The sequence below is a fragment of the Myxocyprinus asiaticus genome, chromosome 40 (genome assembly GCF_019703515.2).
Source record: "Myxocyprinus asiaticus isolate MX2 ecotype Aquarium Trade chromosome 40, UBuf_Myxa_2, whole genome shotgun sequence".
Classification (NCBI taxonomy): Eukaryota; Metazoa; Chordata; class Actinopteri; order Cypriniformes; family Catostomidae; genus Myxocyprinus; species Myxocyprinus asiaticus.
Window position 1 is genome coordinate 36,535,995 of NC_059383.1, and position 25,086 is coordinate 36,561,080.

Sequence of the window (25,086 nt, forward strand, 5' to 3'; positions counted from 1 at the left end):
TTGTCATTACTCACTGAAATACACACTCTTAAAATCAAAAATGGAATTTTAACTTGTAAAAGCCGTTATTCTTGATATCTGTAATTGCATTTACACTAATTGGATTTCACAATTATGTCATACTCTCCCATTCAAAACGCAATTCCAGAAATTACTTTCTTACTAGTTGAAACTCCTAATACATATATCAGTTATGTACTACGATTTACCAGATGAAATTATAATCTTTTTATTTCAATAATGACATTTGTTACTAGTACAAATGTCCATTCCTGATATCAGTAATGGAATCACAAGTGAAAATGTGAAATTTTGATTTGTCTAAATATATTTTAACGTGTCATTTGGTATTGGTATTTGGTGCGCACCCGGTGTCGAATGACTTCAAAGTTCGATTCATTTAGATAATCTGAATGCTGAACTTGGGTGTGCACCCGCGAACCCCACTTGGGTCCGCTTGAAAAGGTGGTCTGGGGTACTGTTCATGTGAACTCCAGTACGGTTCACTGCTGATATGAACACAATCGTACTAAATTGCGGAAGTGAACCGCTTGTGATGACGTTCATTTGCGTCTTTGCAGGCTCCCGGTCGCAATTATGGTGTAATGCATTTCTCATACCTGCTTATGTCCAAATACACAGCCTTCAGAGAGCAGCTCACATTCTTCACATCTCCTGCAATGCATCCGCTGGCTCACAGCAGACAAACGCTAATATTAATCACATCATTGCACATTCAATGCATGGCGAGTTTTTGTGGTAAATCCAAAGAGACAAACTTTAATACTTCACCTAACACAGTGACGTCTTCTTGTGTTGTTACGTAGTTACAGTGGTAAACAGCTGCCGCTTGTACTCACGTTGATGACCGCGGTTCGGACCCAAAAAATACGATGTGAACAGAGACCAGCGGGGGAAGGGGAGGGAACGAACTCTAGTTCGGTCCAAGCAATTGAACCAAGTGTGAAAGCACACTTAGATATCTGGAAATGGATTTCAGATTTCAGTAAACTGAAGAGTGATTAAAAATATCTTAAAAGTCTCTCTTACTAGTTACAATCACATTACAGATATCTGAAATGAAAGTTGCAGTTAGTGAAAGCCAAAATACAGATATCAAAAAGGATCCTTTTTACTAGTTGTGATTCAGTTGCTGATATCAGGAATGGACATTTGCACTGGCAACAATGTAATTATTAATATCCAGATATATTATTGTTTACTAGTAAGAAGTGTATTGTTGATATGTGAAATTGGAATTTCAACTAGTAAGAAATGTATTGAATATTTGTAATTGCATTTTGGACAACAGTAAATAATGGACAGTTGTGAAATTCTAGTGAAAATGCAATTGCAGATGTTAACAATTGTAATTACTGATAAAAATGTAGCACTTTCACTAGTAGTTTCCATTCCTGATATTAAGAATTAGCATTTTAACCAGTGAAATATAAGTGTTGATTAATAGTTTATATCCTGCATGTAATTAAATGTCAAAACGGCTTTTGATAGCCACATAAAACATTTTTTAATCATTTTGAGCGGCCTGTTTGTTTAAATTATGTAAGTTTGTGCTTTTATAATGCTGTACAAATGTGTTTAATGGGCAAGAGAATACGAATTATGGCGCATTACTTTAAATGTGTATGAATTTGGCTTTTTACATTATAAATTAGAAGCGTTCCACTGTTTGTCTCGATTTTCTGTGTATGCAGGTAATGTGGGTGTGCGATCGGATTATTTTTGTGGCTCATGGGTGCTAGGTGGCAAGATAAGGCCACGGCTACAGGAAGTAATCCAGTCGAACGACCGTTACTCCTGCATCACTGTCAGGTATTTCTTTTAGAGTTACCCAAAAAAATGTATTCTGTCGTCATTTACTCATTCTAAACCAGTATGACTTCCTGTCTTCCGTGGAAAACGTGGAGATATTTTGAAGAATCTTGACACTGCTCTTTTTTCCCATAAAATAAATGTGAATGTTAGCTGAAGCTGTCAATCCCTAAAATCTTAAATTTGTGTCCCATGGAAGAAAGTGGGACAACATAAGTGTGAGTAAATGATAACTGAATTTTCATTTTTGGGTGAACTGTCCAATTGTTTTATTATTTCTGCTTCAGTCATGTCTGATTGTCCACATTGTAACTGAACTGACTTCTGACTTTCATTGCACTGTAGTTATTCAAATTAGCATCACAGAGCGCCAGTGACGCAGATCTGCCTTTTCTACTAGATTGATATTCAAATTACTTGATTTTACTACTCCAGTATATGTCAGTACATTCCTTACTGTGTCATTTCTACCTGTTTACCAGGACAAAGCTGTCTGGAGTCAAATATGACCTTGTCAGACCAGTTTTTTGACAGGCTTGCATGAATTTGACCATGTTTTGTAGCAGTCTCAAGTGCTTATGGTTGAATGGAGTTTTTTCAGTAGTTGGTTAGTTTTACATTTCACTTGAAGATATTGTCCCAGACATGTAAACTAAGGTTCATTGTTTGTCTGTAATGAGATATGCGATATACACAATAGCTGGTGAATGGGTGTTTGACATCATTGCTGTTACTATATTGTGTATTTTTGCATGACTGTAATGCTATATTCTATATCTATGAAAGAAAATATCTCTCAGATAATGATGTTAATTATACAGGTGACTTTCTAACTAGGCACATTACCTAAATAGTGATTTTTACAAATTTCCCTTGATCATTAGTTTTTCATCATTTGGTCACATTGTAACTTTTAAAAATGTTTGAGTCCATGTAGGCTGTTCCATCAATAAATATGATGTATTGAAATGGGATGTTATATTGCCTATATATATTTATATATATATATACATATACACACCGATCATCCACAACATTAATACCACCTGCCTAATATTATGTAGGTCCCCCTCGTGCCGCCAAAACAGTGCCAACCTGCATCTCAGAATAGCATTTTCAGATTATATTCTTCTCACCACAGTTGTACAGAGCAGTTATCTGAGTTACCTTAGACTTTGTCAGTTCAAACCAGTCTGGCCATTCTCTGTTGACCTCTCTCATCAACAAGGCATTACTGTCCACAGAACTGCCCATCACTGGATGTTTTTTGTTTTTGGCACCATTCTGAATAAATTCTAGAGACTGTTGTGTGTGAAAATCCCAGGAGATCAGCAGTTACAGAAATACTCAAACCAGCCCATCTGGCACCAACAATCATGCCACTGTCCAAATCATTTTTCCCCAATTCTGATGGTTGATGTGAACATTAACTGAGGCTCCTGACCCATATCTGCATGATTTTATACATTACACTGCTGCCACACAATTGGCTGATTAGATATTCAAATGAATAAGTAGATGTACAGGTGTACCTAATAAAGTGGCCAGTGAGTGTGTATAAACAGTTTACATGCACCTTAGCCAGATACATTTAAACTCAGTTTTTCACATTTCCTGACATTTAATCGTAGAAAACATTCCCTGTCTTAGGTCAGTTAGGATCACTATTTTAGGAATGTGAAATTTCAGAATAATAGTAGAGAGAATGATTTATTTCAGCTTTTATTTCTTTCATCACATTCCCAGTGGGTCAGAAGTTTACATACACTTTGTTAGTATTTGGTAGCATTTCCTTTAAATTGTTTAACTTGGGTCAAACGTTTTGGGTATCCTTCCACAAGCTTCTCACAATAAGTTGCTGGATTTTGTCCCATTCCTCAACAGAACTGGTGTACCTGAGTCAGGCTTGTTGGCCTCCTTGCTCGCACACGCTTTTTAAAATTTTCCATCAGATTGAGGTCAGGGCTTTGTGATGGCCACTCCAATACCTTGACTTTGTTGTCCTTTAGCCATTTTGCCACAATTTGGATGTATGCTTGGGGTCATTGACCATTTGGAAGACCCATTTGTTTCCCTCCTGCAGCAAAGCACCCCCACAACATGATGCTGCCCACCCCCATGCTTCAGGGTTGGGATGGTGTTCTTCAGCTTGCAATCTTCACCCTGTTTCCTCCAGACATAACAATGGTCATTATGGCCAAACAGCTCAATTTTTGTTTCATCAGACCAGAGGACATTTCTCCAAAATGTACGATCTTTGTCCCCATGTGCGCTTGTAAACTGTAGTCTGGCTTTTTTTATGGTGGTTTTCGAGCGTTAGCTTCCTTGGTGTGCAGGCTTTCAGGTTATGTCGATATAGGACTCGTTTAACTGTGGATATAGATACTTGTCTATCTGTTTCCTCCAGTATCTTCACAAGGTCTTTTGCTGTTGTTCTGGGATTTATTTGCACTTTTCGCACCAAACTACATTAATCTCTAGGAGACGGAATGTGTCTCCTTCCTGAGCGGTATGATGGCTGCGTGGTCCCATGGTGGTTATACTTGCGTACAATTGTTTGTACAGATGAATGTGGTACCTTCAGGCATTTGGAAATTGCTCCTAAGGATGAACCAGACTTGTGGAGGTCCACTTTTTTTTCTGAGTTCTTGGCTGATTTCTTTTGATTTTCCCATGATGTCAAGCAAAGAGGCACTGAGTTTGAAGGTAGGCCTTAAAGTACATCCACAGGTATACCTCAAATTCAGTACACCCATCAGACGCTAATTGTCTATAGGCTTGACATAATTTTCTGGAATTTTCCAAGCTGCTTAAAGGCACAGTTCACGATATAAGCTTCTGACCCACTGGAATTGTGATAGTCAATTAAAAGTGAAACAATCTGTCTGTAAACAATAATGGGAAAAATAACTTGTCATGCACAAAGTAGATGTCCTGAATGACTTGACAAAACTATAGTTTGCTAATATGAAATCTGCGGAGTGGTTAAATGAGTTTTAATGACTTCAACATAAGTGTATGTAGACTTCTACTGTACATATAAATACACAGTTATTATTAATACATGTTTATTGTTTACAGGCAAAAATTTTAATATTTACATGTATTTAAATATGTAGAACAAGTGTTTAAACGGTAGTCTCTTTAAGAATAGCTGCAGTTCAGCGTGTGTTTCACAGAAGTGTTTCAGTTGAGCATATATTGATGAGAGTGGAGTCATGCGGCTTCCTTAGCGCATCTGTACTGTGTGTTGTTAGAATTAAATGTTTCTTCTTTTTCTTGTTTGATCAACAATTGACTGTAAAGAACAAGGGTGTGAAGAGGCATTATTCAATGACAAATGATTGTTTTTGGACATACATTACACCGAACAAGTCAAACCAAACTTTTACTCTCAGCATGCAGTGAAAGGACCTCGCTGCTGAACTTCTTCTCCACTATATTTATTATTCAATCACTGGTGAGTGCGTTATGAAAATTTACCAACCAGTGGCTAATCACAGGCATTTTTTTAGTCAAATAGTGTGAAATTTGGTTGCATTGAAGAGTCATTACTAGAATTGTAGAGGGTTGTGTATAGAGTAGAAGATCAATCTTGGGATTTAAGAATCGAGATTGTTCAAAATCGATATTTTTACCCTATATTTTTTACCTATCGGTCTTAATTGGTGTACCAGCAAATTTAGAAACACAACCATCAAAAATTTAAAATTTTTGCAGAAGTAAAAAAAAAAAAAAAGTGTCAGAGTAATAAAGGTTTTGGAAGTATTTTGAAAGCTTCTGACTAGTTGTCTTTGGGAAAGATGGGGTAATTTGAATGCATTTTATATTATCTTAACAGAGACCAAACCTGCAACTTGATGTAAAAAAAGATGCGATTTGCTGCTGTTTTAATAAAGTGTGTTCCTCTCTTTGTCCATCTAGTCCACATGTTCCAGATGAGCTTGTTGTGGCCACTGAGTATGGAGCTGCCTATCTCTGGACTGTGAAAAAAGGGTACGTGTATGTTTAAGAACAATATGTCCTTCAATGTTATTAGTATGTGTTGAGCTCCATGTACAAGACCACATCTTCAGCATATCAGTTACGGCTACAAAGTTTTCTTAAGTTTAATTCATACAGTACTCAAGCTTTTCGTAATGGTGTTGTCAAACCTTCATATTTTTAACCTTACTCAGGTTGTTCCAAAACCGTATGACTGCGATTAGCATAAACCAAACCCCACACTGTTTTCAAACAAGCTTATGTATAGTTATTTTGAGGGCTTTCATACTAATAAAACAAGCCAAATTTAATTGGTTGTTTGACCCACCTGGTCCAACCCTAAACCTCTAGTGTAAGAAAATATCAAGTTCTGGCCACTGAGCTGTTGCAATGCTGTACCACATTACATTGTGTGAATGTTGTAACCTGTCCTGACGTTCATAACATTCTGTTCTTTGTCAGATTGCAGAAGTTCAGAGAAGAGGATTCTAATCTGTATTTCAATGCCAAGTCCCCATGGCGATGGTGTGAGTTCACATGCCACCCGAGAGTAATGGTGTATGCTGACAGAACAGGGGCGGAGATTACAGACGCAAGGGTGAAGTGGCATTTGTGCATTATTGGTGGCCTTAAAGGAATTTTTTTGGCTCAATACAAGTTAAGCTCAATCGACAGCATTTGTTGATTACCACAAAAATTACTGTAGAAGTGAATGGGGCCAATCTGTAAACGTTAAAACACTCACTGTTTTGAAAGTATAGCCACAAGATGTAAACAATATGGGTGTTAACATGAATCACTTACTAAATCTGTGTAAAGTTATATCCAGTTTACAACTTCATTGCCACAATGACGGAACGCTGTAAACCCTAAAATGACAATAATTTTTTTTTTGTTTTTGCTTTGTATTTCCTCCCCGTTTTCTCCCCAATGCTCTCTAAATCTTAGTGGTGGCGTAGTGACTCGCCTCAATCTGAGTGGCGGAGGACGAATCTCAGTTGCCTCCACGTCTGAGACCGTCAATCCACACATCTTATCACGTGGCTTGTTGAGCGCGTTTCCACGGAGACGTAACGTGTGTGGAGGCTTCGCGCCATCCACTACGGCATCCATGCACAACTTAACCACGCACCTCATTGAGATCGTGTACCGCTAATCGCAACCATGAGGAGGTTACCCCATGTGACTCTACCCTCCCTAGCAACCGGGCCAATTTGGTTGCTTAGGAGACCTGGCTGGAGTCACTCAGCACACCCTGGATTCGAACTAGCGAACTCCAGGGGTGGTAGACAGCGTCAATACTAACAGCTATACATCTTAAGTAATACATGAGTTTTGACAAAAGAATGAATGTAAGTGGTTTTATAAAATTATAAGCTTCACATTTCTTCCCTTAAACCCTCAAAAAGTTGGCCACATTCACTTCAATTGTAAGTGCCTCTCTGTGACCAAAATTTTTCCTTTTCTTTTTTTTAAAGGAGGGATGAGTCAAAATTAATTTGTTGTAATCAACATTATGCCACAAATGCTGTCGATTGAGCTTAACTTGTATTGAACCCAATTCTTCTCTGTTCTTAGGGCAGGGTTGTTAATTAGTTAGGTCCAAATTGATCACATTCTCACTTCCTCTCTTCAGAACCGTGATTGTTATCAAACACTATTCCGGATTGGAAAGACGGCAGCTTGTGTGAGGGGAGAGAGAGTGTTACTAGCCAAGTACCTGAGTGAAAGCCACGCCCATCACCACCTCATCACTTCCCAGGTAAAGACTATCTCAGACAGCCACATGTTTCATGACGCATCTGAGGCTTTGTGTCAGACATTAACCCTGAGGCAGCATTGCGTCGGGAGTGTGTTTTACTGAGGAAGATACCCTATGAGTAAAGGTTGCACTAGAAAAAAGTCTTTATCTGCACCTCTGAGTTGTAAAATTTCCGTCATGGTTTATTTTTGTCTGTCATACTTGCGTAATACATACAACATTTTATATGTATTGCATTCAGGGTTGTAGCATCTATTATAGTGGCAACAATGGATAGGCTTAAAGGGGTCATAAAATGCTTTTTTATTATAGTTTTATTATCTTCCCTGATGTCCACTGATAATGTAAGTGAAGTTTTTTTTCTTCACCAAAACAGTCATCATTTAGTAATATATGATCATTTTCCACCCTGATTTTTGATCTCTGTCTAAATGCTCAGTTTTGGCCTCAGTTCCTCCTTTAAACGTCAACGTAAACGCCCACTGTTCTGATTGGCTAACATCGTGCAGCCCCTCAAATACAGCCATATTTGAAATTAAATCAGAAGAGAATGAACAACCCCACAATATTATTAAACTACATTTCAAGGTTTACACAAGGCATATCCAATACATTGCATCCAAATATATTAAATTGTTCATCTCAAGCACAACTGGACGTGAGAGGAGCGTCACGACAAAAACGATAGAACCCATAATAATCAGTGTGATGCTGTGTACCATGGAAACGTCCATTGCAGTAAACAGATCTCCTGTTCTATTTTGCAATGGCACTACTACTGCCAACCACAACAACAACATGAATAAAAGGTCTAGAAAGTTTGCGTCGACGCGTCCGGTGTAGACAGCCTCAAGCTGTTGAGTCGTGTCAACGGGACGCGCCCGGTGTAGACAAGGTTTCAGCACCATAAACTGTCAAACAGTCATGACATTTGAAATATTCATGAATGGAACTGTTTACTTGCGTTTTTTTCGGGTCCAATAGTGTGTTTAACTGCCCCATCCTTCAATGCCAATTCGTTTGCAAAGCTGGAATCATTTTATGACCGGTTCACAAGCAATCCATGCTGAAGACACATTCACATGACGCACATTGATAGTCCCAAGCACAATGAAGATGCACACATTTAGTTTCCAGTATCATCCTGTACAGAGGTGCACATCGCTAGAAACACATCAAAATGGTTAAAGACGTCCATTTAGTGTCTGTTTAAATACACCAACAATTAAAATAGCACAGATGGGCGAAAGAACAGTATGTTGAGCAGTTTGTGCACACAACAAGTGGCAGCAGCTGAATGTAACCGAATGGCTTAAAACTGAGTTGTAATTTGACAGCTTCTTTTAAAAATGACGAGATATGACAACAATCATAATTCAAAATTGTCCATATGGGTCCCATTTGGTCCCAATAGTTAGACCACACTGTTTGCCCCTGCTCTCTCTGTGTTTACAAACTGAGCCCCTGGGCCAGTGGGCGGGGCCAAGGGTGCGATGATGTAGAGCATGCGTTGATGTGGTTGCTGTAGTGGCGGTCATGAATTAATGAGTACCCCTAGTGACGTAGGGAAGTCGCGGAAGTAGAGAACGAGGCGTTTTGGCAGCTTAGTTTCAATAAATACTTTTATTGCATTGGGGATTAAGTTTTGAGTTCTGAAATTTACAGTAGGTTTTTATAGTAGAAAGACCTCTTATATGTCAAAATATAGAGGAAAATTTGATTCCTCATGACCCCTTTAAATTATATATTTTTGACACCCCAAGCGCAAGTCTGGTTAAACCAAGGAGTTCATGGGTGAAAGTTCTACTTGTCAATCAGTCGCTGTAACAACACCTGCACAGGATCGGTACATCCGAATATCACACCTGCGGGACAGGTACAGGATGGCAACAACAAATGTCCAAGTTACACCAGGAACACACAATCCCTCCATCAGTGCTCAGACTGTCCGGAATAGGCTAAGAGAGGCTGGACTGAGGGCTTGTAGGCCTGTTGTAAGGCAGGTCCTTACCAGACATCACCGGCAACAATGTCGCCTATGGGCACAAACCCACCTTCGCTGTGCCAGACAGGACTGGCAAAAAGTGCTCTTCGCGGTTTTGTCTCACCAGGGGTGATGGTCGGACTCGTGTTTATCGTCGAAGGAATGAGCATTACACCGAGGCCTGTACTCTGGAGCGGGATCAATTTGGAGGTGGAGGGTCCGTCATGGTCTGGGGCGGTGTGTCACAGCATCATCGGACTGAGCTTGTCACTGCAGGCAATCTCAATGCTGTACGTTATAGGGAAGACATCCTCCTCCCTCATGTGGTACCCTTCCTGCAGGGTCATCCTGACATGACCCTCCAGCATGACAATGCTTCCAGCCATACTGCTCGTTCTGTGCGTGATTTCCTGCAAGACAGGAATGTCAGTGTTCTGCCATGGCCAGCGAAGAGCCCGGATCTCAATCCCATTGAGCATGTCTGGGACCTCTAAATCCTCGTGGTGGCGTAGTGACTCGCTTCAATCTGGGTGGCAGAAGAGGAATCTCAGTTGCCTCCTAGTCTGAGCCTATCAATCTGCGCGTCTTATCACGTGGCTTGTTGAGCGTTACTGCGGAGACCTAGCGCGTGTGGAGGCTTCACGCTATTCTCTGCGGCATCCACTCACCACACGCCCCACTGAGAGCGAGAACCACACATTAAAGCGACCACGAGGAGGTTAACCCATGTGACTCTACCCTCCCTAGCAACCGGGTCAATTTGGATGCTTAGGAGACCTGGCTGGAGTTACTCAGCACGCCCTGGATTCGAACTCACGACTCCAGGGGTGGTAGTCAGCGTCAATACTTGCTGAGCTACCCAGGCCCCCATTTGTAACAATATTGAAACTGTAAACATACAATTTTAACAAGGCATGGCAGCCCCTCAGTACACTAGAGCAGAAGGGGGAAAAAAGCATTGCCTTACCATTTATGTGCTGAAACTTCACTTGGTGCAGAACAATCTGGAATAATATGAAACAATGCAACAGTCCCCTCTGTGCAGCCTGAACTTGTTCAGAATGTTGAATCTTTGACTCTTGCTCTAAAAACAAAATGTAGATGCAGTACAAAGAATGAAACTGAGCGCAGGTGTCTTGACAAGCGTTTTTGGCAATTTTAAGTTCTTTTTAACTTGACACGGTGTTTAAAAAGTTCCGGTCCTGCGCGAGACATGGTGCAACAGTCAAAGACATTCGTCCAGCATGGAAAGCAAGGGGAAAACAGAACAGACGCGTGCAAAATCACGTCCGTTCGCGCGTCTATGAGTGGGAGTGTGTGCGCGAAAAGTTCGGTAGGCCTGTTTAAATTTTCATTCGTTACAAACCCGAAGTCATACTTTAAAAACTGACCCGAATCCGGCCCAAAACCTGTCAGGTTCTCTGGTCCCGTCAGGCCCGGGTCAGGTTGCAGACTTCTATTGGCATTGGTATTACTATACTTTTAGTCAAGTTCCAATGAAAAGACCATGTCTTTTTACAAGGTACCATGATAATTCCATGTTTTTAGACAAGGTACAATGATCATACTTTTTTTAATTTTTTTTGTATTTTTTTATACAAAGTACCATGGTATTCCTTGAAGTACCCTCTGGCAACATGAACACATGAATATGGTAGTGGTCAACGATATATCGGCCGATATTCTGAAATTTATTTTTTCACCCAATTTGGAATGCCCAATTCCCAATGTGCTTTTAAGTCCTCGTGGTCACGTAGTGATTCGCGTCAGTCTGGGTGGCGGAGGATGAATCCCAGTTGCCTCCGCGTTTGAGATCATCAACCTATGCATCTCATCACGTGGCTGGATAAGTGCGCTGCCACGGAGACATAGGCAACCACACTCAACTCACCACGTGCCCCACCGAGAACGAACCACATTATAGCGATCACGATGAGGTTACCCCATGTGACTCTACCTTCCCTAGCAACCGTTCCAATTTGGTTGCTTAGGAGACCTGGCTGGAGTCACTCAGCACGCCCTGGGATTCGAACTAGCGAACTCCAGGGGTGGTAGCCAGCGTCTTTACCACTTGTTTTATGTGCCATCGTGTTACTATAATTATAAACTGCCGTGCAACATCTCATTTAAATGGTCTGCGTATCAGAGCCACGACAGACACGCTGGAGCTCATAATGTTAAAGTGCTTGCGTATTTCACTCTCCCTCTCTCTCCTCAACAGTTCCCTTTAGCTTTTAATTGTTTTGTCTAATAATAAAAAAGCAAATATCAATATAACTAATATCATATACCGTCTGCGAATATACGGATATCTCATTTAAACAGATGTAATTCACGAGCCTCGCAAAAATCCAGCGTTTTCTTCCTGTCGCGCGCTCATCTAATATCTTCCTCTAAAGCGTCTGTCAGCCAGGATCAAAACTCAGTTCCTCTGATTTACAAATGTTACATGACGGTCAGTCCGTGACAATCCAAGTAGGCAATCTGGGTCGTGTAAACGTATTGCTGCTTGCTGTATCCGCACGAGCGCGTGAGAGCAACTACAAAGTAAAAACGATTCACGTGTGCTATGAGTAAATGTCATATTCACTGTGTACTGGATGTACAATTGGTTTGATTTGGTCTTGTACAAATAAACTACTAAAATTGGATGACTAAACAGAAGAAACTGACACTGAATCTACCATTTAAAACACAATCTTATTTTTTAAGATTATTTTTTTATAAAGTTAGTTTTTTGTTCAAATTTAATTGTAAATATATTGCTAAAGAGTTTATTCATTTTTAGCAATTTGATGTGTTATTTATTATACTAAACTGTGTGATATATCAGCCAGCCTGCTCTCTGGAATATCAGCATCTGTATCGGCCATTAAAAAAAACCCATTTCGGTCGACCACTAGAATATGGTGATCATTCAGTAACCTTGTATCTGATACTGTTACTGTACCATGGTAGGGTCACAGTATTTTTGTAGGTGAAATAAAGCACTTCCTGTTTCCTTGTGTGCAGTGGTCTGCTTACATCATGGACGAGCGCGTTCCTTGTGTGCCCGTGCTGAAATGGGATCATATGATGGAATCAGAGCCAGTGTTTGCCTGCAGTCTGCCGGCACTGTCCCAAAGCAAAAACTGCAAAGTGCTTCTTGGTTCTCAGAGGTCACAGGACATCATGTTACTGCAGTACACAGGTGAGGTGTTTGGTGTATCAGGGGCTTTCATATTTGTTAGGTTAATGTGGGTTTTTTTTTTTACCTTTTGTTTAAACTAAAAAAAAAAAACGTACTTAATCCCAAACTTCTTAAGATGAATTGCATCTATAACTCCATGTGAGACCTCTTGAGAAAACTAAGGTTGCTGCTGGAAGAGGTATTAGGGAGTCCAGCGGGGGGTGCTCACCTTGTGGACTGTGTAGGTCCTCATGCCCCAGTATAGTGATGGGGACACTATACATTGGCTGTGTCTTGTTTGGAAGGCTGCATCCTCCGGAGATCGCATTTGTCGGCCGCATACGTCATCGATGCTGTCTCGTTTCAGAAAAGCAAGTAGGACACTTCAAATGCAGCCTTCGAATATGACCTTCCTTCACGGGAATTCGGAGGATGCATGAGGTGTATCCTTTGTGGGCACTCACAAGCCACATTTCTTTGCTTCAACGGAAATGTCTAAAAAAAAAAAAATTGACGCCAATTTGCCCGTAAATATGATGTTCAAACGCAAATAATGTTAATTCCCAAGTTGAAGTACCTCAGTAGATGGGTGCAGAGTATATAATATGTATAATTATATTAATATATAATTAAAATAAAGTATTAGACTAAAAGTACACCTGTAAAATCTATTTTCTTTTCTCTTTACATCATTATAACTCTCCAAAACTTTACCTCATACATTCCCTTATAAAGGGACTTTGTTTCCTTCTCACTCAAAGTGCTTGCGTTTGTTAAAGAGTGCCGTGCTGTCATAGCAACCATGTTCCGTTTCCGTTTGTCCTACGAAGGCCGTCTCGTTTAAATGAGGCTTGTTTAAAGGAGGACGCTCAGTATACTGCAGCCTTCAAAGGACGTGTCCTACCTAGCACGCAGCCTTCGAAACGAGACACAGCCTGTAAAAAGGCACCGTCCTTCGGATGAGACATTAAACTGAGGTCCTGACTCTCTGTGGTCATTCAAAATACCAGGGCACTTCTCATAAAGTGTAGGGGGTGTAACCCCGGTGTCCTGGCCAAATTCCCCCCATTGGCTCTTATCAATCATGGCTTCTTAATAATCCCCATCCATTAATTGGCTCTATCACTCCACTCTCTCCTCTCCACCAATAGCTGGTGTGTGGTGAGCGTACTGGCGCACTATGGCCGCTGTCGCATCATCCAGGTGGATCCTGCACACTGGTGGTGGTTGAGGAGAATTCCCTGTTCACTGTGTAAAGCGCTTTGAGTAGTGTCAGAAAAGCGCTATATAAATGTAACTTTAAACTTTCATTCACTACTATAAGGGGTGTTCACACAGGATGCATCCTTGCATTTAAAAACAGTCTAACCCTAACCGTTGTTGCTTGGGCTAAAGCCAACATTGATTCAATCACAATGGAGATTCATTCGTTTATAGAATACTTTAAATGTTATGACATGCCAAATGTGATTTTGAAGTGAACAGGAAATGTATTTTTTCTGAAGTATTATAATAAGCATTATCTTAAAAGCATCTTAGCTTCTCGGAAGTATTAGATCAATTTTGTGATTACCACCACTATCTGAGAATATTATCACTGCACATACAACTAATGAATGAAAAATACTGTGGTATCGCCGATTTTTATGAAGCTTGAGTCGGGGGTAGTCCTGTGGCACCAGTGCAACATGTTAACAGAACTGTAGCATTTTTTTCCCCTTCATTTTACTTTTTACTTAACATTTGAGAATATAAACCAGCTAAATCTTGAATTTATTTTATGCACTAGTTTAAAATGGATCAATGCACTTTTTGTTACAGCCAGGAATGTTCTTTGCAATAATATAACAGTGCAACAAAGTTAATTAAAAAATCTGGTGACTAAAAATACAATTTAATTTGAATTATGGTAGTATTCAAGGTAACAATTTGAATTTAGTTTTTCAGACCTGTTGATAGTCCTATATCAATATTGCCCTCCTGGGGGCCTTTTGCCACAAGTGTGGGGTAAAAGGTCCCTCACCACCTTTTGTAAATATTGTAATAAAAACAACCTTCCGTTGTTTCTTTTCAAACACATTGTTGCCCCAGCAATATTCATTATGAAATGGTTTAATACACTGTGACCTGAAAAAAGGGGGTTGCATCTATTTTACACTATGCACATAGACCTACAAGAATTTTATTTTTTTTGGCACAGATGATACCATGTTCCTTATGGATAGCCCCTATTTTGCCTTAGAAAAGCCTCTGCTAAAGCATTACTTGCTACTTCATGACCTCTTGCTAATCTGATGTCACACAGGTGGGAGGATGCGTGCCTGTCAGGCTCGTGGTCCCATTCAGAAGCTCTTTAGTCCTAGAGAGAGTCTGAGTCACCTAAATCTTCTGCTACCCCACAAGAGACACCTTGCTGAGGAGAGACTGAACGTACCTGCTGCAGGTCGGGGAACTTTGCACCTCAGACCTGATTTAATACAGCATTCAAATCCATCTGAATTGATTTCAATTTTGATTATTCAAGTAGTTGCTAACAGTGAATTGAATGGATAAGAGTCCAGTCCACCATAATAAATTGCAACTAATGCAAGTGCTTATTGCAGGTGAATATAGCAATATTATATAGTTCCATAACTACCAGACTACTGGACTTACATGTGGTCTTTCTTGTTCTTCTGCAGGTCTCACAGCTGTACAGAATAAGGACTACCTATCTGTTTTCCAGCTCACTGAGACTGGAGACCTCTTTTTCCAAACACTGAAACTACACACAGATGAAACCACTACTAACAACAACCTCCCAGAACCAGCTTCATCCTCTGTCAGTGTAGAACATACAAAAGAACCTGGATTGAGTGAGAACTTGCAGTCCAACACAGACAATGACAACCAGGGTTACTCTGAGAGTGAGATACGCCAAAGAGCGCTTAGTCAACTGGAAGTAATAGACAATGTTGAAAATGGTCACTCACCTGCTTCTGATACAAATGAAGACATTAGCAAGGAACCCAATGGTACCTGCTCCAAAAGACAACCCATCCAAAGGAAAGATCATGATCTTCAGGTTGCTTGGAACAAGTGGCTTAAGCCAATTTTTACAAAGGTTGCAGGCAAAAAACGACACCTCCATCATCATCAAATCAAAACCAGAGGTTTAATAAAATTGAAAATGACCAAGACAGATAAACTAAATAAAGATCGCCCGCAGAGTTTAAGGAGAGACCTTCAAGAGGTCATGAAGAAAAAGCAGTTGCTCCTTCACGGGGCCACGCACCTGCCTCTCCTGAATGTGACCCCTGTTCCTTACCCTGTAGATCCCAATGAGTGGCCAGATGATCTGAGCCAACGGTTGACAGCATCGTGGGATGGCGAGTGGAAGAGCTGGTGGGAGGAGAAACTGGGACTGAATCGGGAGAAGAAAATGGAGGCTCTTCGTAGAAAGCGTAGAAGAGAAAAAAAAGCCAGAGCTTGGAGTCGCACCTCGCTTTCTGGAAGCTTTACCTCATCGGTTAGCTACCAGGATGATCTCTCTGGATACTCATCTGCACCTAGTCAGGGTTTCGATTCGGATGGAGAATCGTTGGGGAACTCGCAAGCAATGGAAGTGATAGATGGTACATTGGAAACTGAGATGCACAGAAAGAGCCCCGTTATTATGAGACAGTTTCTCAAAGATCAGACCCTTGAGCAAGAACCGGTCGAATCTGCCTCAAGAAGTCCTTGGAGAAGATCTGGGCCTGAACAAGACTCTTCATCAAAACAACCAACCCTAGGCAGCTCTAGTTCTTTGGACGTTGGTCTTTGTCCTGCATCGGCCACCTTGACACAGAGACCAAAGAGCCAATCAAAACTGCACAATGAGGATTATCTTAATTCTTTATTTGGTTCCCAAGAGCCTACTCAAGAGCACGCCGAACAGGAGGGTGGATTTTCTTTCTCCCAGGTACCTACAGCTTCCCAGCTCTCCTTATCATCTCGGAGAATTTCTCAAGTCAGAGGCTCCGCACAGGCCCCCCAACCAAAGAAAAAGTCCCGTATGGGCTTTTAAAAACCAGCACCCAAACAAGGAATGCTGGCAAGGCAAGTGACCTACTTTTTGTGTGGTGTCGAATGTTGGGACACTGTACAGAGGCGGGTTGTGTTGGAAGGAGGAACTTGAGCCAATGTTTCTATAGTGAGTGTATGTGCACGCATGTAAGAGGGAATTGCGTAAATGTTTGTGTGTATTTGTAATGGGTAACAAATGTTCACTGTTTGGTCCGATCAGGGCATACCAGTCTGGGGTCTTTTGCTTTGTTTCTGTCCCTGTGTTTTAGTGTGGCACTGTGTGCTAGCTAGGGATGAGATTGGTAAGGAAAGTTACATTTCTGGTTCTGATTCCTAAACAATTCTGGATCCTTAATGTTTTTTTTATTTTTGATATACTTTAAGTAAAAAATATTTGGAAAAAAGAATTGCAATTCTTTCGATTTTCTGCCCTCAACAGCCTGCTACCAAATTATAAATTATTCCCAACCCTAGTGCTACCAGTGGACGAGGTTACATAACTAATAAAATAGCTATAGAGTAAAATAGATGCATTTTATCACAGCGTAACTTGAGGACGCCGTCTCACTTTTTCAGTTGCTTCATCTTTCTAAATATATCCAAGAGTAGTGCCAGTTGTTGTGTGGAATGCACTGTGAAGCTCTAGTGTTTGTATATTTAGAGATTTATCACAATATGTCTAGTGTAGTGTATTGTGCTGAACATTACTGCTATTATATTGTGGTATTTTATTGGCATCTTGCCCACCTGTTCCTCAAAGGGAACAGTAATGTTACATGTTTTTCTTAGCTTCTCAGAATGCAGAATTCCCCTTTTTGTGAAAATGTGACTAGTATGTCATGTGAGCCAGAATTGCATCATGAACTGGTTGTTTGTAAGTTTAAATCAGCTGATAATGCACTATAACTTGACGTTTTTAATAGGATTTGAGTAGAGTAAACCATTTCCACTGCCCTGAAAATCAGTCAGTGTGAAGTCATTGTCTTTTAGTCTTGTTTTTGCTGTGTGAAACGCCTCGTGGCAGTGCGCCAATTTACAACATCTGTGGTCTGTTGTAAGTCCATTTTCTGTGTGAATAGTTGTTGCACTCAGTAACAGAACCAATTAGATGAGGCTGAAATGTGTAAACTTAACCAAGCAACTATTTAAAAGTTCTTATATAGCAAAACAGAGACATTAAGTGAATTTCAAAATAGCTTTTTTATTACCATGACAAAAAAATTATAAATAACTTTATATCTACAAGATGCTATACGTAGAGTATATGCATTTTTTTTTTTTTTACATTATACAAATATACACTTTTTATATCAACATTTTTACATTTTATAAGGTTTTTTAGGCTTTTTTTGTGCAACACGCACATTTTCAACATACAGTAAATGTCTTCATACACATTCATTGGCTAATGTGAATCTACTCAGTTGGCAAGTAGGTCAACGAGAACATCACCACACATACACACACAAATGAACACCCGCTTGTCTGTGAACAACAAGCACACCACAGTAAATCCCTGAATCTTTATGACCTCAGAGAGCGGCAGTTCTCCAGGCACGTAGCTTTCCGTTGTCACACTTTAACAATCATTTCACAAAACTGTGCAAAGCACCAAAGTACAAGTCCTAAGTTGTTCTTCAACAGTTTAGTGTACCTTGAATATGTTCTTTTGAGTGGCCTGGAATGTCGACAAATCCGAACATGCACCAACTACTACAAATACTACGGCTACAAAGTGTGTTTTCCGTCTATGAATTTAGCTGCCAGTGTTGTGCACTGCTGAATCTGAAATCACTTTAGCTTAACACGAGTAATTAAGAGAAATGTATACAGTATGTGAACTGGCTTTCTGTAAAGCCGTAAAAGGGTTAGGAAGTTTAAAATACAATTCTGATATTTTGGACTCGTTGTTTCGTTGAACCCAGGCACAATGGCACCTTGCTGTAGAACTTCGAGGAGGTTTTCAGCCAGGAGAGGACTATAATGACATCATAATGGAAGATCAAGGAAGCCAACATTCTGAAGCTTCCGCAGTTGCTATGGTTACTCCCCTTTAGAATGTGGAAACGCCACATCTCCATTGGTGGTTGTGCTCCTTGGCAAGTGGTTTCAGAGGTATTATTGTCTGTGGACCCGGGCCCGGAAGTTAGAGGGGAAGTAGGGTCCCTCGGCATCGCTGCCCAACGAGCTGCTCAAACTTTCTTCTCCAGAGCTCAGGTCCTCGCTCGAATCCTCACTGTTGTAATGGAAAAACAGTCAGATGCAATCTCGGATATTTGGTACATTGTCTTTCTAGCCCCACCTCACACACCTTTCCCTTACTCACAGGTGATACTACTCAGCCCGTGACCCACTGTGTCAGTTTGTAAATAGACATTCTCTACCTGCATTCCATTGCTGCACCTAGTTTGGTGTGTATACATATTTTTTCTATTAGCCAAGCATGAGTGGCAAGTTCTGTCGCTGTAATCAGCTGGGATGGTAAGCCTAAGGAATGACTTGTAACTAGGTGACTTATTACCCTTGGCGAGTAACAGCTATGTAAACCCTGGTTGCTAAGACATGACAAACCATTCGTGGTTATCATGTAACACCATTAGGAAATATGATAGCGAGATGTTGGGTGGAACTTACAGAAAGAACTTCAGCCTGTGCTGACTAGACGGGCCCAGGTTGTGACGTAGGTGTAAGTGAAATATCAGGGTTAAGTAATGTCATGTAATGGGGAAAACTGCGCCTGGGCAATACCAGATAGAACTGAAACCAGAAGTTGTGATGGAAAATTGCGCACATGAGATCTCCCTAAACAGCTACATTTTTCCCAAGTTTCGTTGATGTTTATCTGCCTGTTGAAGAATCCTACCCTACCTGTTTCAATAATACCATAATTTGTTGCTATGACTCTGATACTTAAGATTCTTTTGTCTCTAAATTTAAAGTTTTTATAAGTGGTTGACCAATTCGGGTTTTTCAGATATTTCAAAAGATATTTATAGTACAATTTAATTAAACACACCAATTCTGAAATTGAATTTATTTCTTCAAAATTCACCAAAAATTTATATTAAAAAGTAGTTTATGTATTAGGGCTGCATGATTATGACATCAAAATTGTTGATTATTTCCCTTTATATTATCATTGCGATTAATTTCACCAAATACAATTTACATTAAAATTGTTATTTTGGGAGGACTTCACAATTGAAACATCGCTGTTATTCAAATTTTAATCATTTATATGCAGAAACTTGCAACGGACATGTCTGACTGGTTCCAATGCTTTTCCGCTGCAAAAACATACATTCAAAATTACATGGTAAATTCGGACAAAATTAGAATAGACCTACATGGACCGCTAAAATTAACACTTCACGATTAATTGTAGCAGCTGTAATTGTAATCTTGAATATTCATTCAATTAATTGTGTATCGCTAATTTCTATTGACATGGCTGTCTGTATATTTTGGAACTGACATTTCTGTGAATCGCCCAAGTGAACACCGTTATCGTCTGATGCTAATAATCTCAAAAATAGCTAAATATCGTACTTGAATTAATTGGTCTAGCAAATATATTGGTCTATCAATAGTTTTCATATGCTGAATTCTTTTGCTTATTTGAATTGCTTGTTGTTTTATGTTTAATACGATTGTGACATGAATGCCCATATCTTCTCGCAGGGTGCGCTCCTTACCTTTCGCTCTCGTCCCAGCCGCCCTCTGGAATGGTGGGCAGCTCTGGGATGCTACAGTAGCTGTTGTGCAGGTTTTGTGCTGTTCTCCGCGAGACTTTCCAGACCAGTTTCCTGTGGTCAGGTTTGGAACATTCTGGAGAGGAATACTCCTGCATGCACTGGTCTACCAGGCCTCGCCAGTGCGCCAGGTCAGCCTTCGAGATCTGCATAGAGCAAACAGACACCGTTGTATCAGACACCAGCTTACATAAAGCCAGGGGCACAGAGCCAGAATCATTGCAGACAGGACCGACGTGACAGGTGTAAACCAGTAGTCTGCTGGCGACAGGTCAAGGGATGTGTATTTTTCCTACACCATGGTTGGATATTTGAGTGTTATCAAAACTAAACATGTTTTGTATTTGGGAAAAATGTCTATTTTTTTAGTGTTTGCTGTAACTTTTCGGTTTGATTAAACTAGTTGTAGTCTTACGACTATGGCTTTAAACTAAACAGAGCACTCTGTTGCATTAACAATTTTTTCCAATCATTTTTGGAAAGGTTATACCTTATTTACAAAATATGGTTTACTTTTCAATATTTACCTTTAAATGTGTTTGTATGCGGTGGGCGATCTCTGACAGGTCCGCCAACTGTAAGGCTTCGATCTCAAGCATCAAAAGAGACAAGGCTAGCACCGAAGGCTAAATAAATAGAAACAAACATAAAATAATTAGAATTTAAACTTAAACAGAACTTACTTGTAATGCCCATGTGTCTATTTGCATTGATTTAATTCTTACTTTTGCTTTGGAGAAAACAATTCTGCATAGGCAGGCTTTGAGCTGGGCTTCCAGTTTGTCAAGATTCAAGATGTTTTTCCTGAAACAGAGAGAAATTTCTTCTTAAACAGGATGATATGGGGGGGCCTGGGTAGCTCAGTGGTAAATACGCTGGCTACCACCCCTGGAGTTCGCTAGTTTGAATCCCAGGGCGTGCTGAGTGACTCCAGCCAGGTTTCCTAAGCAACCAAATTGGCCCGGTTGCTAGGGAGGGTAGAGTTGCATGGGGTAACCTCCTCGTGATCGCTATACTGTGGTTCGTTCTCGGTGGGGCGTGAAGCCTCCACACGTGCTATGCCTCCATGGCAACATGATCAACAAGCCACGTGAAAAGATGACGGTCTCAGACGAGGCAACTGGGATTCGACCTCCGCCACCTGGACTGAGGCGAATCGCTATGCGACCACGAGGACTTAAAAGCACATTGGGAATTGGGCATTCCAAATTGGGAGAAACAAAAAACAAAACAGGATGATATGTGTAATAAATTGAGTTTGTGTGGTAGAAGTGGTGATATAGGTAGTTATATTGTTAAGCTGCACTGTTGGTCATTTATCAGCTGTTGCTGTGGCATCTGCAGTAACGTCAAGTCAGAAGACAATCGGACTATCACAGTACTCTGACCCATATACAGCAAAATACTTAAAGTACAGTTGCCAGCTTTATCAACCTCCTTAAGCCACAGTTTAAAATGTTAAAACCAGACCACACACATTAAGAAAGTTTATCTGGCTTTGAGTTTGAAGTTTGATCCACCGATTTGCTGTCTGGCTCCTCACCTGTTGGATGTGTGCGAAAGTGCGATGGCGTGGTATAAATGCAGGAAGGTTAAGGCTGTGACGGCTTTGAACTGGAAGTTGAGTTTCTCTGAAATGATCTTCTCCATTCGGCTGAGGTCTGAGACGGTGAATTTGCACTGACTGATGCGAATGAGCTCATGACTGGACGAAACTTTGCACTCTTCCTCGGTCACTCGGGCGGCTATGTGAAGGCATCCAATGCTGATGCAGGCCAAATACTTTGGTTGAACCTTTAAATTGGATCCAAAATATCATTTTAATACATATTATTCAGATTATGATAATAGATTGCTTTGTAAAGGTTAACTTTTTACCTTCATCATGGCTAGAAATCTGTCCAGCAGGTTAACAGCCAGTACAAAGGTCTGAGTGCTGTAACCAAAGAAACTGGTCAAGCTCCAGAGATCCTCAACTCGAGCATCTCGACATTTGGCTGAAACTCCATTACCCTTCTGTGGGAAAAAGAATATAACATTTAAAAATGAAACAACATGCCATAAAGCCAGTCAGAGTTTTTGTTATCGGTTGGGCCTTACAAAAATAAGACAGTTCACCCAGAAATGAAAATGATCTCATTTATACACCCTCATGCCATCCAAGATGTGTGTGGCTTTCCTCAATTTGTAGAAGAATATCTCAGCTCTGTAGGTCCATTCATTGCAAGTAAATGGTGACCAAAGCTTTCAAGCCCAAAAAAGCACAAAGGCAGTATAAAAATAATCCATAAAACTCCAGTGGATAATTCCATGTCTTCTGAAACAATCCAATCGAGAACAGACAAAAACATAACTCCTTTTACACTACAAATCTTGACATCATCGCAAGTTTCGTTGGCAATCATGATTTTAAGATTACACTGAAATCACGATCGTGCCTAGAGACTGCAATGGCAAGGTGTTTGGTAAAAAATAAATTATATTTTGGTCTGTTCTTATCCCAAAACCGATTAGATCGCTTCAGAACACATTGATTATACCACTAGTGTCTTAGGGTTATTTGTATGCTCTTTTTATGTGCTTTTTGGTGCTTCAAAGTTTTGATCACCATTCACTTTGCATGTATGAAGTGACCGAGCTGAGATATTTTTCTAAAAATCTTCATTTGTGTTCTGCAGAAGAAAGTCATACACATCTGGTATGGCATGGGAGTGAGTAAATGATGAACTATTCCTTTAAGTATGATGTAAGAAATATATAGTATATTAAAAAGTATTTTTTAGTTTTGACAACTATTTAGCCTTCAATGCACAGAAATAATGTTTATGTACATATTTTTGTTTTAAAATAAATGTCTGTATGTTTCCATAGGAATTGTACCTCTTGGGTGGATTCGATCAAACTGAGTCCAGTTTCTTTCGGCAGATAATAAACCTCCTGCTCCAAATTTGTCTTCAGCTCCTTCATCAGTTTGAAGGCTTCCATGTTTTCTCTTTATCTGAGTTTGTTTTCCAACAACACCTTTAATAATCATAAAAAATAATGTTAGTAGATTCAGTTCACCCAGGGTGGTGGGTCAAGGTTTTGCCCAGCTGAGCCTCGGTGTCAGGTTTCACTGGTCCAAACAAACAAATCCGACTTATTCCGACAGAGATGGCCACATATGTTAAATTTAAATGCTTTGATTGCAAACAAATTGGTTAATAACCGGAATGAAAGTGAATGTAATCGGATCCTTCGACTGGAAAAACACCTCTACCAGATTGGGAGGGGTTTAAATATTTACACTACTGTACGGTTTATTTTTTTAACATTTAAAATACGTAAAATTACATATAATAATTCAGGCCGTGTTCAATGTTAGGGATTTATATAATAGACTAGTTAGATAAAATAACCTATATATATATATATATATATATATATATATATATATATATATATATATATACACACACATACATATACTGGCTTGGTAACATCAGAGACGATCAACAAACAAGGAATACGGGCATTCCAGCTCAATAAACATGTACTTTTCCTTAATGAGACACAGAGAACATCCATCCATTGTCACAAATTGTTAAAACAATAACAAAGAAATTTAAATCACTCAGCTAGCTCTAGCATAACCAAAGAACAAGCCCATTTTTAGTATGAAATACAACCAACCAGGACATTTAAAAAGCGACAATTCTAGACATGTATTTAAAAAGGGAGAGACATATGTTAAGCAACGATAAATAAAGATGAATTACCATTGATGTTAAAAGTGCATATTTTGTTATAGGTATCCGAATGTCTTTCGTCTGTTTTCTCTGCTTCTCTTTCCTTTTGTTGATGTTGAAGATGGCCCCGCCCACTGGATCTGTGACGTAAGTCACTCTGTGCGTATGTATATGTGTGTTTTAGAACGCTTACTTTTATCATTTAAGTTCAGTTGAGTGTTTTTTATATAAGTTTATCAATATTCAATATCCGTTTCTGTTATTTTATGTTCTAAGAAGCTTTGGGTGTCTACGAGATTGACAAGCTAACGGACCAATAGAATCGCACGAAGATGAAGCGTTCAAATAGTCCGCCGAAAATCTACAAATCTCATTGGCTACTGCTTAAAATGTAGTCGTCAACGATTGGCTCTTTTAGTTCCAGTTTCTCTTGTACTCTGAGTGGCTGTTACTGGGTCATGTTTTGACAGGGTTGCCAGGGGTTAAAAATGTAGTAAAAAATAAACACATTCCTCACACGAATTCACGTGTACCCCACCTCCCTTTGTTAACATAATTAATATTTATAAAATGAGCAGTGAGTAAATTAATATTAGCATAATGCTATAATATATGAGAAATACACCTGCAGTTGACCTTAGCCAAATACATTTAAACTCAGTTTTTCATTATTCCTGACATTTAATTGTAGAAAATATTCCCTGTCTTAGGTCATTTAGGATCACTATTTTTAAGAATGTAAAATGTCAGAATAATAATAGAGAGAATTATTTATTTCAGCTTTTATTTCTTTCATCACATTCCCAGTGGGTCAGAAGTTTACACAC

The 25,086-nt window shown here is 39.8% G+C and overlaps 2 protein-coding genes across 6 annotated transcripts in view; one reads left to right on the top strand and one right to left on the bottom strand.

Moving 5' to 3' along the window:
* The window catches only part of LOC127430542 (TATA box-binding protein-associated factor RNA polymerase I subunit C-like), a 32,053-nt gene extending 11,455 nt beyond the window's left edge, over positions 1-20,598 (top strand). The window contains exons 8-15 of one of the 5 annotated variants that reach the window (XR_007895456.1): positions 1,716-1,833; positions 5,758-5,829; positions 6,280-6,415; positions 7,454-7,579; positions 12,576-12,753; positions 15,038-15,175; positions 15,414-16,906; positions 20,461-20,593. Coding sequence is in view for 3 of the 5 variants with exons in the window: in XM_051680355.1 (XP_051536315.1) it covers positions 1,716-1,833; positions 5,758-5,829; positions 6,280-6,415; positions 7,454-7,579; positions 12,576-12,753; positions 15,038-15,175; positions 15,414-16,675; positions 18,705-18,836 (2,162 nt within the window). In the remaining 2 variants the exon portion in view is untranslated. Of the gene's footprint in view, positions 1-1,715; positions 1,834-5,757; positions 5,830-6,279; positions 6,416-7,453; positions 7,580-12,575; positions 12,754-15,037; positions 15,176-15,413; positions 16,907-18,704; positions 18,837-20,460 lie in introns of those variants that run through there. The other 4 variants (XR_007895457.1, XM_051680356.1, XM_051680355.1 and 1 more) reach the window with 4 other exon arrangements.
* Positions 17,961-24,443, bottom strand: LOC127430544 (cyclin-G2-like). Its single transcript, XM_051680361.1, has 8 exons — positions 24,290-24,443; positions 23,412-23,552; positions 22,410-22,547; positions 22,075-22,325; positions 21,257-21,335; positions 21,059-21,157; positions 20,475-20,677; positions 17,961-19,015 (listed from the first exon to the last, which is right to left on the bottom strand). Exons 2-8 carry the CDS (start codon positions 23,514-23,516, stop codon positions 18,898-18,900), a joined length of 993 nt encoding a protein of 330 aa, XP_051536321.1. The 5' UTR covers positions 23,517-23,552; positions 24,290-24,443; the 3' UTR covers positions 17,961-18,897.
* Between the last annotated feature and the right edge of the window lie 643 nt (positions 24,444-25,086).